The sequence below is a fragment of the Triturus cristatus genome, chromosome 2_1 (assembly GCF_964204655.1).
Source record: "Triturus cristatus chromosome 2_1, aTriCri1.1, whole genome shotgun sequence".
NCBI lineage: Eukaryota > Metazoa > Chordata > Amphibia > Caudata > Salamandridae > Triturus > Triturus cristatus.
In genome coordinates this window covers 930,024,945-930,044,347 of record NC_140581.1, presented here as the reverse complement: position 1 = coordinate 930,044,347, position 19,403 = coordinate 930,024,945, and the positions used below count along the sequence as shown (strand labels likewise).

Sequence of the window (19,403 nt, the reverse complement as noted above, 5' to 3'; positions counted from 1 at the left end):
GAATCCAAGAAGCTGGACCACCTTGGCAAGAAAATTTTCTCTTCCGCCTGCTTAGGACTGCGGTCCATAAACAACGCCTGTCTCTTGGGCCGTTATTCACACTCAGTGTGGGATACAGTGACGCAAGTGCTGCCTGAGTGTCGGAGCAGGCCAGGGCAGTGCACTCCCCCCCCCCCCCCCCCCGTCCCTCTGCAGCAGCCTCCACACCCTCCTAGTCCGACTTTTCAGACACATCAAACACCAGTGGGCAACAGGATTTGCCCTCACCTCCCCCACTGGCGCACCATCACATCGGACAGGTTGGTTTTGCAAATAGTCCGAAGGGGCTACACCATCCCCTTCGAGACTACCCTTCTCCAGCAGGAAGATACGGGTCTCTTGGCCACAGGAGCCATCGAGCGCGTTCCTGTCCCAGAAGAAGGTCGTGGTTGTTATTACTACTTTCTGGTTCCCAAGAAGGACAAGGGCTTGCGTCCTAGCTTGGACTTCAGGGACGTCAATCGCTTCCTCAGTAGGGAGAAGTTCAAAATGTTGACGCTTGCTCAGGTCTTGTCTGCCCTCGACCCGCAAGACTGGATGGTAGTGTTGGACTTGCAGGACACTTATTTTCACATCCACGTCCAAAAGTGATGGCAGTGGTCGCAGCTCATCTGCGCAGATCAGGGGTTTCAGTCTTCCCCTATCTTGACGACTGGCTGTTGAATGCGGGCTCGCCCCAGGCAGTCGTCTCCCACCTCCAGACTATGGCCAACCTCCTGCATTAACTGGGGTTCTCCATCAATGTGCCGAAGTCGCACCTGATTCCCTCTCAGAAGCTCCTCTTCATCGGAGCGGTTCTGGACACGACACGGTTTCGGGTCTGTCCTTCCGAACAGCGAGTCTGGGATATTCGGGCTATGATTCCGATCTTTCAGCCTCTATCCCGGGTTTCGGTCAGACTGACCCTGAGGCTGCTGGGCCTCATGGCCTCCTGCATCTTGCTGGTCGATCATGCCAGGAGGCATATGTGGGCTCTTCAGTGGGACCTGAAGTTCCAGTGGGCGCAGCATCAGTGGAATCTGTCCGATTGCTACCAGATCTCGGTGGGCATTGCTCAACAACTGCAGTGGTGGCTTACGAACCAGATCCCTCTCCCTTCCCTAACCGACCACACTGTGGTGACGGACGCATCCCTTTTGGGATGGGGCGGCCACATGGGAGAGGCAGAGATCAGAGGCCTCTGGTCTTCGGCAGAGTCTGGGCTTCACATGAACATTCTGGAGCTCCGGGCGATTCATCTTGCACTGAAGGCATTCCTTCCCTCTGTCCGGGGAAGAGTAGTGCAGGTGTTCACGAACAACACCACCGCCATGTGGTATTGCAACAAACAGGGCGTGGTGGGGTCGTGGACCCTATGTCAGGAGGCCCTCCGCCTCTGGACATGGGTGGAACATCAGGTAATTTCCTTGATGGTTCAACACCTGGCCGGTTCTATGAACTCTAGGGCGGACGAACTCAGCCGCAGCTGCATGATGGATCACGAATGGCGTCTTCACTCGGAGGTGGTGCAAGGTCTCTTTCAACAGTGGGGAGAGCCTTGGTTAGATCTATTTACCACCGAAGAGAACGCACAATGACAGCAATTCTGCGCTTTGGGATTTCCAAGGCGTCACTCACTCGGCGGCGCTTTTCGTCGCGAGTGGAGTTGCGGTCTGTTGTACGCCTTTCCACCTATACCACTTCTGTCCAGAATGCTGAAGAAGATCAGGCGCGACCGGGCCCAAGTCATTCTTGTGGCTCCGGATTGGACACGAAGAGTCTGGTATCCCGAGCTGCTCTACATGGCCATCGGTCCTCCAATCAGACTGCCTCTTCGGGAGGATCTTCTGTCGCAGCAGCAGGGGACCGTTCTCCACCTGAACCTGTCTAGTCTCCACCTCCTTGCGTGGCAGTTGACGTCTTTCGACCTGCCTCCAGAAGTCTGTGATATAATCTTGGCAGCCAGGCGTCCCTTCACTAAGACGGTACACGCCTGTAGGTGGAACAAATTTGTGGCATGGTGGACAGCAATGGCTGTGGATCCCCTTTCTGCCCCTCTTTCTGAAATACTCTTGTTTCTTATCTCTTTGGCCCAGCGGGGCTCTGCTCTGGGCACTATCAAGGGCTATCTTTCAGCCGTCTCTGCCTTCCTTCGGTTGCCAGATCAACCATCTCTTTTCAAGTCCCCGGTAGTTAAACGTTTCCTAAAAGGCTTAACGCATCTTTTTCCTCCAATCCCCATTGTTATTCCTCAGTGGGACTTGAACCTTGTGCTAACCTATCTCATGTGTGCTCCCTTTGAGCCACTGCATAACTGTCCTTTACGCCTTCTGACTCTTAAGACTGCTTTCCTGGTAGCTACCACTTCTGCTAGAAGATTGAGTGAGTTCCAGGCTCTTTCTTCAAAACCTCCTTTCCTATCTGTTCATCCGGACAAGGTGGTACTCGGGACCCGTCCATCCTTCCTTCCTAAGGTGGTCACTGCCTTTCAGATTGGGGAGACCATTTCTTTGCCCACCCTCTTTCCGCCTCCGCATCCATCAAAGGAGGAAGAGAGGCTCCACCGTTTTGACCCAAAACGTGCGCTCTCCTATCTGGATCGCTCAAGACCGTTCCGGGTTGATGATCAACTTTTTGTTGGTTACATGGATGCAAAGAAGGGTCGGCCCATACACAAACGCACCATTTCTCGATGGGTCGTGTTCTGTATTAAGGCGTGTTACTCTCTAGCTAAAAAGGAGCCTCCAGTCTGACTACGCACTCACTCCACCAGGGCGACGGCAGCCACTACTGCCTTGGGAAGGGAGTGCCTCTGAATGACATCTGTCAGACAGCCACTCGAGCATCGCTGCACACGTTCACCAAACACTACTGCCTGGACAGCCAAGTCCGGAGAGACGGCTTCTTTGGCCATTCTGTTCTCCGGGATTTTCTGGTGTGATCGTGGTTTGCAGGCCCACCACCGGGGTTGGTATTGCTGGGGTATCTATTCTAAGGTAAGGAATCTATAACTAACGTGTTTCTTTCAGATGCACAAGTTACTTGCCTTCGGTAAAGATATATCTGTAAGAAACATTAGTTAGTTATAGATTCCTTACCGCCCCACCCATTCTCCCCGTTCTGCAAACTAATTTCTAGGGTTAAGGACATTCCTTCAGTGCCCTAGTTTTGTGCACCAATGGTCAGTGTCTTGCATGGCTCTGCGTTTCCGGTGCGGAAAGTCATGTACAGAACTGACGTCAGTGCGCTGTGGCGGCGACGTCATCCCGTCAACCATGATGCTGACGACGGGCGCAGAGCCGACCGACGCCACCTTGCAACGCGCATAGGTACTGCTGACAGAAAAACTTGCCGGATCCAGTCTGACGCCTGGGGGTAATTCTAAGGTAAGGAATCTATAACTAACTAATGTTTCTTACAGCTATATCGCTACCGAAGGTAAGTAACTTGTGCGTTACCTGCAGAGGCAAATAGCTGCAAAGGAAGAAATAAGGGTCGTTCCCCCAAGGGAGCTGCCCCCGCCTAGCAGTGCCTTACCTCTCCTACACAATCATACAACACCTGTCCGGGATGGAATCTACGAGTTCCACACCACATGATAGCAAATCACCTCAGACCGGTGGGTGCTAGACATCATACACAATGGTTACTGTTTGGAGCTCACTTCCACTCCTCCAAATATTCCACCCTGCCTACACATCCTCTCCCCACAACGTCAACCCCTATTTCCAGAAGAGGAAGACTCTGTCCTATTCAAGCATGCCCTAGAGCCAGTGCCATCACACCTACAAGGCATAGGGGTGTACTCCTTCTACTTCCTCATTCCCAAGAAGGACAGATTCCTTAGGCCTGTCCTAGACCTCATCCTCTCTGAACATTTCCACATAGCCACTCTACAGGATGTCATACCAGTGCTGCAACTAGGAAACTTCATGACTGCCCTCAACCTCCGACGCATACTTCCACATTCCAATTCACCTAACTTACTGTTGCTACTTTCAGTTGATGATAATCGGCAAATATCAGTTCAAGGTGCTGCAGCTAGGTGTCGCTATCGTCCCCAGAGTGTTTACAAAGTGTTTAGCAGTGGTAGCTGCGCACCTGCGGGGCAATGGCACCTACATGTTCCTGTGCCTGAACGACTGGCTGATCAGGAGCACAGCTCGCCAGCAGTGCCTCGCACACACTCAGGCCACTATAAACCTCTTACACGACCTGTAGTTTACCATCGACTCGACCAAGTCCCATTTACAAGCCTTTCTGATTCAACCCTATCTGGGGCACTCTAAAACTCAGTGGTCGACATCATCTAACCCAGCCCATTGCTCCTCCTGCATTGCCGTAGTCCTGCACACCAGTTTACATATGTGGCTGTTGCAAGAATGCTTAGCGCAGCAATAGTCAAAGCCGAGGAGCACTGGGAAAATCTAGTGTTGGTCCTGAGCCCCACTTGTCGCTCTCTGCAGTAGAGTAACACCAACAACCTATTGCAGCAATGGTCCTTTCTCGATCCCATTCCGCAGCTCACCATTACATGATGTTTCCCTGATTGGCGGGGGGTAATTTACAGGACCTCACCGGCCAAGGTCATCTGGCACCCTGTCACCAGGGTTGCCACATCAATCACCTAGAACGGTCGGCCATTCATCTAACATTGAAAGCCTTCCATTGTCGCATTAAGGGCAAGGATGTCCTCATTTATACAGACCAAAATACTGCCATTTACTATCTACAAGTGCAAGGCGGCACTCATTTTCCCCTGCTGTTGGTGTTAGCTGAGACCATTTGGTGGTGGGCGCTCTACCAAAGATTTCATCTGCTGGTGGAGTAATTTCTGGGAGTGGGCAGTGACTTTGCCGAACTCCTCAGCAGTATGCAGCAACAAGTCCACAAGTGGTAACTCCGCCTGCAAGTCCTCCTCCAGTACTTCATGAAAGGAGAAAAGGTGGGGGAGGCGGGAGGTTTCCAACATAGACCTCTTCGCCACTGCTGAAAATGTTTAATGCCCAAGCTTCGTCTCCAGGTACCGACACCACAGTCCATGTGCAATGCACTATGGATGAACTGGTCAGGGACATTTTCCTATGCTTTTCTGCCTCTTACTTCTTCCATTCGTGGTTTGTAGACTTCAGCAGATGTCTCTCACCATTATCCTGGTGGCTACACAACCCTGGTTCAACAGCATTCTAGAACTCTGTGATTCTGCACGAGAGGCTCCCAAACGGGCTGGACCTGTTCACTCAACCATCGAGAGATCAGGCACCTTGAACCCTAAACCTTTCTTTGAAATGCACAGACATTCTTAAAGGAGCATGCAGGCCCACTACACATGCCTACTATACGGCAAAGTGAAAACTATTTGTCTACTACTGCTTATCACGACACATTGTCACTTTGACAGCGAGCGTCCAGGACATTGTCTGCTACCTTCAACCCTTACAGACCTGGGGACTAGCCTACACTTCCATTCGGCTCCACTTAGCTTCAGTGGCCGTCTACCTTCAAAATAGAGAACGTATATCCCTGTTATCGAAGCTTTTATGGAAGATCTGAGAAGAGTCGTTCCTCCAAGGGTCCCCGTGGTTCCTGTATGGAATCTAAACATTGTTCTCACTAGTCTCATGGGCCCTCGATTTGAGCCCCTCTATTCTTGCCCCTTCAATTCCTCTCCTGGAAGGTGGCCTTCTTTGTCGCTATCACCTCTCTCAGGCGTGTCAGTGAGCTCTAAGCTTTAACAGAGATAGGGTTGTCATCCACAATAAAAATAAGTTGCTTCCTAAAATGGTTTCTCTCTTCCCCCTTAAGCAATCCATAGAGCTACCTGATTTCTTTCCCCAACCCGATTTTGTCGCAGAGAGGCCTCCTGTAGTCTGGATGTGAAGGAAGCCCTTATGTACTATGTGAATAGAACAAAACCCTTTTGCAAGACTGAACAACTTTTTGTTGCCTTCTCAAAGCCGCACAAGGGGCGCCTCTTTCCAATTCAGGCATATCCAGGTTGATTATTAAATGTATTCAGATGTGCTAATGCAAATGCCTAGAGATCTTTCCCTATCCCACTGAGCCCACTCGACCTGTAGAAAGGGGGCCACTTTGGCCTTCATAGGGAATTTTTGTTATAGCTGGTATCTGCAAAAAAGCTATGTGGTCCACACTACACACTTTTACTAAACATTTTATGGAAGTATTGGCATGCCAATTAGCTAATTTTGCCCAGGCTGTACTCTGTACACTTTTTCAATCTTCTGCAAAATCCCCAGGCTAGCCACCGCTTAGGGGAGGACTGCATTACTGTCTATGCACAGCATGTGTATTTACAGCCACACATGCCTCAAATGCAAAATGTTACTTACCCTGTAAGCATCTGTTCATGGCATGTAGTGCTGCAGATTCACATGGGTCCACCCTCCTACACGGAAGCCTTTTGTTGTTGCAGATTTCCTATATTCTTTACTTTTCTCTTCATGATCACCTCTCACCTGTATCGCTACACTCCATTTTCATCCTCGACCGCCATGCAGAAAGCAATCAAACAAAGGAGCTGATATCCATGTGCTTTACCAGCAATAGGTGGAGTCACTGTACCTTGTGACTCAAAAAGACTTTCTAAGAAAAATAACTTGCACCCTTTCGGGCCCAAGAGTAGATGGCAGGAGTATGCACAGCATGTGAATCTACAGCTCTACATGCCACAAACAGATGCTTGCTGGGTAAGTAACATTTTCCTTCATAGTGCAGAAGGAAAGGGAACACTACAAAATTGATGTGTGTAGCTAAAAATATTTTCTAACAAGGACATTTTTCATCAGTGGGGAAAAAGATAACAGACCTTAACTGCAAATCACGTTTTCTGTTGCATTTCTGCTTGTGGAAATTAATACCTGCTACATTTCCATATCTAGAAATTGTTATGGATAAGTAATCATATGTATTTGCCAAAATGCGTTGATAGCCAGGGCTCCTGAAATACTTTATGAAATCCCCAAAAGCTTAAACATTTATTCCAACAATAGGAGTTAGCCTCAAGAACTATGTTTTCTGACATTTGTTTCTTTCAGTTTTGTGAATCAGTCCCTATAGGAGTACAATTTCAAAAGTTGTGTGCACACCTAAGTGGTACATGGAACCTTCAGAATGTGATTTTGCTTTTGTAAATGGATTTTCGCTCAGAAAATTCTGCTTCATTGTGTAATGTTCCATGTGTGCATATCTTTCCAAGACTGGGCAGCTGCAAAAGGTGGTCGACACCTACATGTTTGTAAGGTGTGCATCTATTAATAAATCTTTTGTGAGTAGTTTACCACCCTGAAAATTATTAAAGATTAACTCCAGTCATTGTCATAAGTTAATCCATTTTCCCGGTGTCTTAAATGCTCCTAGATGCTCTAGGTGTACCATTTCTTTAAAGACTGTATAGCATTAGAAGGATGTGACTAATGGTAAAATCATTTTTTGTTGTTTTTAATGGACAGGCTGACATGAATGGACCAGAATTTAAGACAACTTACAAAAATGTTGAGCAGCTAATTAAGGTATGATTTGATACATGGTTTTCCGAACAGCCGGCCTTTAAAAATGTTCATTACCCTTTATACAACTGTTCCTGTTGTTGTTTACCTATATCTGTAGGTCAACTTCTCCTCGCTGGATATCCATCTGCATACTGAAGCACTTTTGTGCACCATGAACTTTTTGAATAATCTTGTTCCTCAATCTGAGAATAAAGCAGCACCAGAAGAGGTGCAGGACATTGAAGAAGAGAAAAAAGAAGAAGTTCATAAGAAAATAATAAGTATGTTCCATGCGTATGAAATATAATTTCAGCTTTAAATACTTTTCAACATTTGTATTGGTGCTGTACATTTGATGTATTTAAAAGTTAAATTTTTTGGTTCAGTCAGTAATAAATCAGATATGTATTTTTCTATAGGAAGTCAGCTTCACAATTACCTTTATGCTGAGAAATATGAGTGGGGATATACTTAAGAGCAATAGAGTGTAGAGTTTACCTGAAACTATTAAAATCTAGCCAGCTTTGATGCACATTGGAGTATTATGTACTGCATTATTGAAATTGCAGGTTATGGGGCATGTTTATGGCTCCTTCAAATGCATGAGACATTCCTCCTTTGTTTTACCTGTATGCCCACTGAACCTCATCCATCGCGATCATAAACCTTTCAGTTAGTAAAGAAGTAAATAACCTCAATGGTCCGTAGCTTGAGGCAAGCCTCGAGCTACTGAAAAGATTAGGTGTCTCATCAAACAATCGAGGAGTATTATTGCTCTCTGCTCCACCTAATACTCACTTTGTCTGGCACAGCCTTGCAAGGCAATATAATTCTTCCCAAGATCTTCACAAATTAATATCTGCTTACATTAGGTACCTTACACTTCTGTGAAGAAGGCTTCAAGGGTTCCTAGTTCTTTGTGCTTGCGTCTTCCGAAGACCACACCTTCCCACTGTACTTGTTGACATTTAGTAGCAGGGTTTTCCTCTTTAATCCCTTTTTAGCTCTTACTGTGCATTAGTGATATTTCTTTGATGTATGTACAGATGATTGACCATCTTTGGATAGCAAGATCATTTTGCTGTGTCCCTGACTGCATCCTCAAGACCTATTCCAGCATTTGAAAAGCATGTGTTTGCGTGGCCTCTTTGATTAAAAAGGAGCATTTATCTACTTGCCCGCACATCCAGATTTATGGTCATTGAACATAAAAATAATGGCTAAATTCATAGATAGTCAGCTGACTTAGAAATTGCATGGACACAGAGACCGTTCTTGTCTTCCTCTCGTTTTCAGTTACATAAAAACAGTTGTAGTTCTAAACTGCTTGTTACACCATTACTTTTAAGGATGGTGCTCTGCTCTGTCTTTATCTCTGTCAACCCTAAAAGGGTTCTGTTATAATTTAATTTCTCTTCTCTGTAAGTATATCTTTTTCTATTAGATCTTATTATCTATTTATGAAGTTTAAGTAATTAGTGGTTTGTTCTTTGTACTCATCGTACAAATAATTCCCAGTCCGGCCCTGATATAAACATGGTGGACACATTGAAGAATGAAATTGTCAAATTCCCTAGAAAAAAACATCCTCACTACAAAGGTCTGGGAGCAACGCTTTCGCAGAAAGGTGAAGGGTGAGAAAAGATTATAGCTTTTGCGTCCAGGTGTCTTACTAAAGCAGAATGTAAATATTCTGTTATTGAAAAGGAATCTTTAGCCTATTTCTAGACCGTGACACACTTAAAATTCCCTCTATGGGACATAAACCTCACAATACGTACTGATCAAAAACCACTTGTGTTCATGTTCTCCATTGAAGAAATTGAGCATTGTACACCTCATATATCTTAAGTGGATTTTGCGTCTGGAAATTTTTTGTTTCAAATTGAAGTATGTCTCTGGTAGGGAAAATAAAATTGCTGATTTCTTGTCTATATCACCTCTGCAACAAGAAACACAAGAAGAAGTGTTAGACAGTACCATTTTATCTATTCAGTTAACTGCTCTATCAGAAATCAAAAGTTTAAGTCTGATCAAAGAAATGATTATTCATGGTTGGCCTTCAAAGTGCAGCAAGGTTATTGAGGAAGTCAAGGAGTTTTGGGTAGAAAGGTTTGAACTTTGTATAATAGATGAAAAGATTTGTCACAACAACAAATTTGTGCCCCCTGAATGTTTAAGTAGAAAAATTGTAGAGTTGGCACATGAGGGACACCTTGGAAAAGCAGAGTTAGAATTTAGGTGCTCATTCATGAAGGGTTATATGGGTGGGAATGATTCATTATAGACAAGCTTGCTGAACCACAATTAAAGAAAGATTAAAGTTCTCCTTGCAGAATTCCGCTGAACATCTTCTTCATCCTAACAGTACAAACTAAACAGCTTATATATAATAGCAACATCTTACATATATCATCCTGGATTTGAACCTCCATCTAACTATCTTACTAAGTATGTTATAGCTGTGGCATTAATGCAGCTAATAGTTGGCCGTTATCACTGTCTTGTATTACTGTTATCATTTTCCGGGCTTTTTCTTGCAGACTTGATGGTGAAGTGTCTTTTGATGAAAATGTTTGTTTTTCTTTGTTCCTAACTTTGGTGTCAATGTTTAATTTAATGAACTGCTGGTTTGTCATTTTGGAATAAGAGAGGAGGTGGTTGAAGGGCGGTACAGTTACTTTTCACAAATTTTAGCTGCATACTCTTCTGCCCATTGCCAGCATGTCAAAGATAGATAGAATGACTTTCAACTCACTTAGACTAGACTTAATTCCTACTGAATAATATGGAAATCATTTTAGCCGTACAGATTAATGCAAATTCTCATTCAGATATGTGGACTGATAAACCTACCATCAAAGTGACCATGAGTTACTCAATGCATTTTATTGGAGTTCATATTAAATCGATGGCAGAACTGCACCTGAACCAAAACACCCCCATGTCCCTTCAGTTCTCACTATAGATAAAAGTGAAGCCGCTTCTTAGCCTGATATAGGCACACTTTATCTTTGATCAATGTTTCATCCATCTCTAGCCTTGTATTATCACTAGAAGTTGTAATAATAAATCTATCTGAATCCAGCGTTAAGCATATTCAGAATGTCAATGCCTCCATCAGTACAAATCACTCCCTCTCTTGTCAAAAGCTTATGTTAAAAAATCATCACAGGCGGCGCAGCTAAACAGGAATGGAGTATGATGCATGGTGCTGCTCCTCCTCTCCAGTGGCCCTAACGGATTGCTATGCACCCCTCCCAGGCCACGGCTCTCATGATCAGGAGCAGGCAGCAACATCAACAGAGGTCCTCCGGGGTTCTCAGTACAACGCATAGCTCCGGAACAGCCATGGAGGTATGCAGTCGCTGAGCCTCGACCAATGTGGCTTCCATTTTCTCCCATTTTGTAAGCAACTGGCCTGGACCCAGGGCTGCTGCAGAAAGGATTGAGTTTTAAGAAAAACAAGGGTACCCCAAAACGTGAACCTGGGGTGAAATATGCGGTAAAAAAACAATGGTTCGGGTGTGGCCAAAAGGTCCAATAATAAAGTGATCCTAAGGAGAGCACTTATGGTTAGAGAGTTGAAGATTAATTATTTTAAAGGTGCAAAAAAATGTATAATGTACATAGGGACATAAGTCAGTTCATGTGAAACATTTATTTCCACAACAATAGAATTCAGGTGCTCACACAATAAGTGAAAGAGGCGTGACGTGCAGAGTGATGGTGAAGTTTAAAATAATGGCATCGCATTGACAACAATAGTGTAAAACTCCTCAAGCAACTTTATAGAATAGGAAGAGTTTTGTTGTAAAGGGTCAACGGCGTTTCGATCTCAACTGTTCGAGATCATCATCAGGACATATAACGGGTGAGCAAGCTGAATTGATGCAATTATTCGTAGCGCAAGGAAGAGCAATTGAGGGCTTCAGAAAACAGCTGAAAGTAGACGAGTTCACCCAGATTAATTCTCTGAAGGTACGAGCGTGAGAAGATCACGTGTGTGTAAACTTGAAAGGCAGGGTCAGCTGTATAAGTTGCGCTTAACGATTTTCTGCCAATAAGTTTAGTTAAAGTCACTCCCAGTTCATATTTGGAAAGTCTTGGGAGAGGAGCTCAGCGCGTCATGCTGCTTGGGCTGTTCAATGTGAACAGCCCAAGCAGCATCACGCTCGTACCTTCAGCGAATTAATCTGGGTGAACTTGTCTACCCTCAGCTGTTTTCTGAAGCCCTCAATTGCTCTTCCTTGCGCTACGAATAATTGCATCAATTCAGCTTGCTCACCCGTTATATGCCCTGATGATGATCTCGAACAGTTTAGATCGAAACGCCGTTGACCCTTTACTACAAAACTCTTCCTATTCTATAAATTTGCTTGAGGAGTTTTACACTATTGTTGTCAATGCAATGCCGTTATTTTAAACTTCACCATCACTCTACACGTCACGCCTCTTTCACTTATTGTGTGAGCACCTGAATTCTATTGTTGTGGAAATAAATGTTTCACATGAAATGACTTGTGTCCCTATGTACATTATTAATTTTTTTGCTCCTTTAAAATAATTAATCTTCAGCTCTCTAACCATAAGTGCTCTCCTTAGGATCACTTTATTATTGGACCTTTTGGCCACACCCGAACCATTGTTTTTTTACCGCAGAAAGGATTGAGGACCGGTGGTGTGGGCTCCAGTGACAGCATCTTTGATGAACAGATGCCCACCATCTGCACTGGAGACAGAGGCCCCAGAACAAGCAATGCCGGCCCTAGTTCGGGATGGCGACTGGTGTGCCACCATCACCGGGCCCCTTAATGGGGCTTCTCAGAGATGGGGCTTGCTGGTTATTAGCCTGAGGGAATCTGGCACCTGTTCAATAGTAGTCAGAGCTTCATGGGTACCAGTGCCCATGCTACCCACTAGAAACCACACCAACACCCCCTCCCCACCCCCCAATCCAACACCAACCTTGTGGAGGCAGCTTCACTCAGACATTTGCAGCCGCCATTATATCCTCCCTGGATAACAGGGAAAGGCCCAAAGACCTGCAGGTTTGACTGCCCCATAGGCCACCACTACAGTTGAAGTGGCATCAGTGCCAGTAAACTTGATGAACCCCTAACTACTGCTCCTCCACAAGTAACTTCAACTCCCCTCAGTTGCGGCCTGCGGGTGTGATCCACAGAACAGTCTCCATAGGCTTCAAGCCTTTTGAAACTGTACTGGCAGAGCAGAATCGGGTTTGGTGCGTTTGGGGTCCTGGGGTGCTGATGTGCTCTGTCTGAATCTGGACACAGCCCAGCGAAGTGGGGAGAAGACTGCGCTGCTTTACCCACACTTGGTCGCTTGATGGTCTTATATCCCCTTCACACCAAGCAACTGGGAGGGGAGGGGTTTGGAACCACCTGAGGAGCCCTGGAGTGGACGCAAATGGGGGGCTCTCCCACTGTAGAGGGGACCAGGCCTAACCCCCATACCTCACAGGGAGAGCACAACTTGCAGCAAACTTCTTTAGGGGGGTCGCCATATGCAAGATTGGACTGCACTGAGGTCTCGTCATAAGCGCAAGAGGGGCCAAAAAGGGGTACCCCGTGCAGATCAAGACGCACTGATTACCGCACGCGCTGCCCTTTCTGGGACTTTTCCTTGGCCATTGGGGGCTCTAATAAACATACACAACCCTCCCCTCTGGCTGTCTCCCTCCAACCAAGCACTCTCTGGATGGTTGCCTTGTGATGCAGCAATCTAAATACTCAATAAGACATTCCCCACTACCCCCACCACAGCTTCACATGCATCAAAATACCCTCAGCAACCAGACCATGATAGTGATTAGGGGGTGGGGGGGGGGGGGGGGGGGGATGTCCCTGGACCGGAAAGCAAGCCCCTCATCTACAGGTCGGACAGCGAAAAGCACTGAAAAGAGTTTGTGCCCGAGTCATAACAAATTTTACCAGCATCTGGAAGGGAGGAAAGTAGCCAGAGTTTACTGAGAGGCCAGCAATAGGACAAGCGCTATGCGATGTACTATGATTATTTGCGCTTGCTCCGCACTGCTGCCTCCGGCTTGCCATCCACCACACAATGTCCCTACCTCCAAGGACTCTTCCTTACGAGGGGGTTGCCTGTATCTCAAACCCGATTACAATAGGTAGGGATACCTGGTTTGGCCTTGCTGGTCTTTTTATATTTATTTCTCTTTTAGGTGGGATAGGAAAGACACAGACACAAACCTCAGACCCAACCCCCAGGAAGTTTGAGAGCCGTTCTGTATGGCAAGACATCCTCATGGTCAGGAAAGCTCATCCTCTGAAACTCAGCTCCTTAACGAGAGGTGCCTGAACTTGCCACATTAAAGGCATCAGAAATAGTTATCTTCTTAATAGAGACCCCCACATTATATTTTTACAAAAAACCCACTTCCTTAAAAAGGACCAAACATGCATGCAGCATACAATGTATACCCTCAAATGTTGGGCCTCAGCTGGGGATTAAATTGCTTGAGTGCCCATATTGTGCAAAGCTCACATAGGAAACATCGGTATTGGGATCAAGAGAGATGAAGAAGGACGCTATATCAAAGTCCATCTACAGTGCCATGAGTTCCCTATTAGACTCCGAACACTGCACAAGACTCCTTCCTACACAACACACTAGCGAAGAAGCTGCATGGCATCGGGGGAGGGGGGCATAATAGTATGAGGATACTTAAAGCTGGCCTGGTAACCTGACGGACAAAAGCAAACATGCTTTATCAGGGACAGCAGCACTGTCCGTCCATCTCCGAGAGGAGACAACAGAGCCAGAATTGGTAGTTGCAAGGCACTATCTAAATCCTGACACGATGGACTATTCCTTTTATTCCCATGTGCACACTACATTCTCCTGTATAGATTATATGTTAATCACACTTCTTACTATGCTCCCTAGAGTCTGCACTTATATCAGACATAGCCATCTAAGTCCACACCCACTTAGAATTTACATGGGGGACACCATGCACCATCCTCGTGAGGCTACATGTGCCAAATGAAATTGGACACATTGAGAGACATGTCATCTATAGAAGTGGCACTCAAAGAATACTTTATCCTGAACTCACTTTCTGACCCATCCCTGCATATAATTTGGGATACATTTTAAGCAACTATTTGTGACGTAAGCAGATCCATAGAGATTGTCCGGGCCAAGGAAGCCAAACTGCTTGATAAGAAGCTCTCAGCAGAGATTAGGTCCCTTGAACAATAAGATTTTTAAAAAAAACCTTTGTGGAAAACCTAGAGACAGTTGGCTATCCTCAGAGGTTGGCTGAAAGTTAACAGAGGGAACCACGCAGAGAGTATTCTGCTGGAAATAGGAAATCTCTTCTACGGTAAAGGAGACCAGGTGGGAACCCTATTAGCAAGTAGAATTCTCCTCCATAGAATCAAAATCCCTATAGATAAAATAAAAAATAGGCATGGCTCTGGGCAATATATCAACCAGAGAAACAAGAGGTCTTTAGGATTTTTTTTCAATCATTATATAGCCATGGAGACAAATGCATATCCAGCATGAATAGCTAAATAGATAGCTGTGCCCGGACAGCTCTTTTCTGATCAGAGGGAAGCTCTTAAAGTCCCCATAAATATCTCAGAATTAAGAGAAACATTATCACCCTTGCTTCAGGGCAAACACCAGGTCCCAATGCCTTCCCACTGGAGTTTTACAATTAATTTCTTCCTTGAATGGGCGACCGTATGCATACTATTTAACTAATTCACGACAACCACAAGCCTGACTCCCGCCATGTGTGACACTTAAATTGTGCTAATCCTCAAAGCGGGCTAGGGCTCCACACAATGTGCCTCTTAAAGGCCCATGGCTCTTCTTAATGCAGATGCAAAGCTCCACATGAAAATCCTGCCAATGTGCCAGGAACCCCTCCTATTTGGGCTGATTGATCCCGACCAAGTCCGGTTTATCCCCAGAAGGTAGGGAGCGGGCAATGTAAGGAGACTTGTCCATTCAGTCGAAAAAACTCACAAAAGAAAAGCATTCCAGTTATTATCCACTGACTCGATGCTGAAAAAGCATTTAACCCGGTCAGCTGGGTCTTCCTGGGCACTGTATCGGACAAACTCCTACTTGGTCCAAGGATAAAGGATTGGATCCTGGCAGGATATACACCCCCACAGCATCAGTTAAAATTAACGGCCAGTGCTCCCACCCATTCCTGCTGTCCAGGGTAACCAGACTGGTATGGTCGCTCTTGTCCCTCCTCTTTGGCCTTGCTTGAAGCCTTGGCTTTACTAATCTGGGTCTCACGCAGGTAGTCAGGAAATCCCTTTTGGGTAAAATCACACAAGGCCTCGCTTCTTTGCTGACAACTTGCTCGTCATTCTTGCCAACACCTCTGCATCTTTCCCAGCGATGCTAGGCCTACTTGATCGCTTTAACTTGGTCTCAGACTTTAAGCTCAACAAGCAGAAATCACAAATATTGAATCTTTCAATCTCGACCCCAGAGGAGCCCTGACTCCAAAGTCTTGCTCCCTTCCACTGGTCACACAGCTCTGTTGGATACCTAAGTGTTCATATTACAAGACACTTGGAATCATGGACCAAAGCTAACTGGCCTGAACTCTGTAGAGTTCTAGAAAGACACTGGTGCCCCCCCTACATATTCTGGCTGGGATAAATTAACGTAGTCAAGAGGAACAATCTCCCTAGGTTATTGTATCTGTTTCAGTCCCATTCAACACTTACTCCACCAGCTCCATATGCTCCCTCCAAAAAGACTAAATGTATTTGTTTGGTGGTGGTGTATGGGGGGACCTCGCATCTCTGTCACTTTTTTGAAGGCTCCCATGGAGGGGAGAGGCTTTGGTGCCCTGATCTCGAAAGAGACTACTGTGTGGCACACTAATGATATATTTCAAAATGGCTGGTGAGGGAAAGTGAAAAGAAATGATCCACATGGAACAAGCTGTAACGTGCTGCCCTGGCATTTGCCCTGGGTTGTGTGGCCCCACATACCCAGAAATGCATATATTGCCACCCCAACCAGAATGGACCCTGAGATTTGGGGCCTCGTGGCATTCAGAAGGAGGCTCACGATGTTCCGTGTGTCCTAGCACTCCCATCTTCCTTAACCCGACTGCACCTCTGAGACTCGTTGGCAGGATAATACAGAGTCCTAACTGATCTCTTCCATGGATGTGCCAGAAAGCCCTTCGAACAATGCAAACAAAAATTCCATTCGTCTGAAGCTTACTGCTTCCAATACCTCCAGCTGCGACACAGGGCACTTTATCTACTCACCCCTAACACCCTCACTCCCTTGGAAAAACTCCGGATGCCTTATCACAGAATGTACCAAACTATCCTAAATAAAAAATTGGCCTGGAAACTCTTCTTTCAGCACAGATGGCAGTGTGATGCTGAGACCACAATCTCTGATAAGCACTGGGATAAACTTGGTGGGAGGTCCTGAAAGAACACTGTAGTATCCCACAAAGAGAAGCGGCCTACGGCTCAAGCGCATGTTCCTCTACATTTCAAAGATATGTTGGTGTTCTGAACAGGTACCTGGAACATAGATACACACATAGTGATCCTGTTTGCTGATCAGTATCTGAAGGAAATCCTGGAGCACTTAAAAGGGACTCTGAGATACCTAATTCTGGTGGATATTGAAATCCTAATGCTGAGACTGAGACAAGTCACCATGGAGGGTATGACCTTAGCATACAGGGCCCTAATCAAACATACGGCAGGCACTCCCAAGCAACTGATTGTCTTTCACTAAAAAGTAAGAGCGCTGCTTCCCGCTGTCTTTTGGTTAAGTAGACTGTGGCATTTCCTGGCTATAGAACAAATAACTTGCAATATATCCCATTCGGAAAATGAATGTATTGGCAGATGGAAGCAGACTTTCTCTAGAGACGGGAATTCACATGCTTTGCCCACTTCCTCCCCACCCTAGGCCTCAGGCACTGCAGCTTTTCAGTTAACTACATAACAATGCCCATGATGTCTCAAGCAAGCTACCAAGCTTTACAGTGTGCACATCTCTGTCCTGTGCTCCTCCACACAATTTCTCTCTGAAATAAACCAAATGCTGTTACCTGAGGTATCTGATAGAGACTACTAGCCGCAGATTTCTTAACGTAGAATTATCCCCAGGCGTGAGACTGGACCCGGAAAACTTTCTTGCCCAGCATCTCTGCGTGCCGGGGGGGGGCGGTACCCTGCGACTCTGCCCGACGTCCTCCGCGGGCGGGACGTCAGCAAGGTCACATAAGCCCCACCCCGGCGCGCTGACGTCAGTTTTCTTTTCTGCGTGCAACGCGGACCCGGACCGTGTTCCTGGCCTGTTTCCGGCCTTCTTTTTATGCTTAGCGTTTTCTTGGGTACAGTGTGCTAATGCCTTCGGGCTTCAAGACGTGCTCTTCCTGCGCGCGCCAGATGTCAGCGATGGATCCTCAAACCATCTGTATGTGGTGTTTGGGGGAGCACCACGTATCAACGGACTGCGAGGCGTGTTAGCAAATGAAGCCGAAATCACGGCGGGAGCACCGGATGAAACTCCTTTCGGCACGCATGGGCAGGTCGGCGTCACGGTCTTTCCCCGCAGATAGCTTGCAGCCGTCGCCCACGGAGGAACTGCTTTCCCCGCCGCGGGGCCCTACGGAGGCGAGTGCTGCCTTCGTTTGGGCTGTTTCCACGACTGCAGGAATCTTGCGCATGGGCGATCCAGCTGCCCATTTCCCCACGGATCTGCAGGAGGTTCTCCATCAGGGCTCTGGTGGACGGGAGCTGCTTTTTTCCTTTGAGGCTGCGCTCCACAATTCTCTTTTGGGGGTCTGGGGGCGGCCTGCCACGGGGGACCCGGTGCCCCCAGCCTCTTCTGCACCGCCACCGTCCTGCTCCGCATGATCCTGTCTGTCTTTCCCTCCACCCTTCTACCAGGGGCCCTCTTTTACAGACTGCCTTTCCCTCCTTGCCATCGGTGTTGTTTCCCCCGACACAGGAGGCCCGCTGGTTAGATTCCTGGGGGCACAACATCTTCGACTCCTCCAGTGCTGCTTTGCGGGCCCTTAACACTCTTTGTGTATTGGCCAGAGCAACGTCTTGCTTATGGGACTCGGCGGAGCCCCTTATGTCTTCCACTTCTCAGGAGGGTGCCTGCGTTGATCTGTGGCACCATGTGTTGGATGGCCGAGAGCTGGCGACATTTATTCTTCGCTCGGCTCTGGACGTTTCGGAGGTGCTTGGTCATACCATGGCTACTTAGGTGGCACTTCGTCGCCATGCCTGGCTACGGGATAGTGTTTTCCCTGAGAACGTTAGAGAACGGCTGGTTGACCTCCCCTTTGATTCAACGCCCCTGCGGATTCTGCTATTCAGAGGTTTCTTGCGGGGCTTCGCTCTCCTCCTCCCCCCCCTCAGTGACCTGACTGTCAGTCTGTGTTTTGGGAGGTGTTCTCCCGTTATTTTCCTGGGGCCTTGTAACGGGTAGCCCAGGTTGTGTGGTCTGTCTGGTTGATATGTCTTGGGATCCTTTGTTAGACCCTTGGTGCTGTTGGCTGCTGGTCCGGCCCTTTGTTGACTTGTGGTTTTGGCGGTTGGTAAGCCCGGTAGGCCCTGAGATTAGGCCTTCTGTCTCTTCTTTATTGGGTGCTTGGTAAGCAGTCTGCGGGTTTTTTCTGCAGGTCTTTCTGTTTGTCCTCTGCCGCTGAAATTTTTTGCTAAGAGGTGTTCCCATGGTTCTTGGGAGGTAACCTACCCTATGTGGGGTACTTGTAGCTATTACATAGCTCTGTCATGTGCTGGGGAGGTGTGGTCACCCTTTCGGGTTCCTTGCTCTCTGTGGCGTCACGGTATGTCGGAG

General features: G+C 46.8%; 1 protein-coding gene across 3 annotated transcripts in view; it reads left to right on the top strand.

Annotated features, from left to right (window-relative positions):
- VPS13A (vacuolar protein sorting 13 homolog A) overlaps positions 1-19,403 on the top strand; it is a 2,314,464-nt gene that overhangs the window by 608,829 nt on the left and 1,686,232 nt on the right. For all 3 annotated transcript variants that reach the window (XM_085633365.1, XM_085633382.1, XM_085633374.1), the window contains exons 28-29: positions 7,491-7,550; positions 7,648-7,810. In XM_085633365.1, the coding sequence (XP_085489491.1) occupies positions 7,491-7,550; positions 7,648-7,810 (223 nt within the window). The remainder of the gene's footprint in view (positions 1-7,490; positions 7,551-7,647; positions 7,811-19,403) is intronic.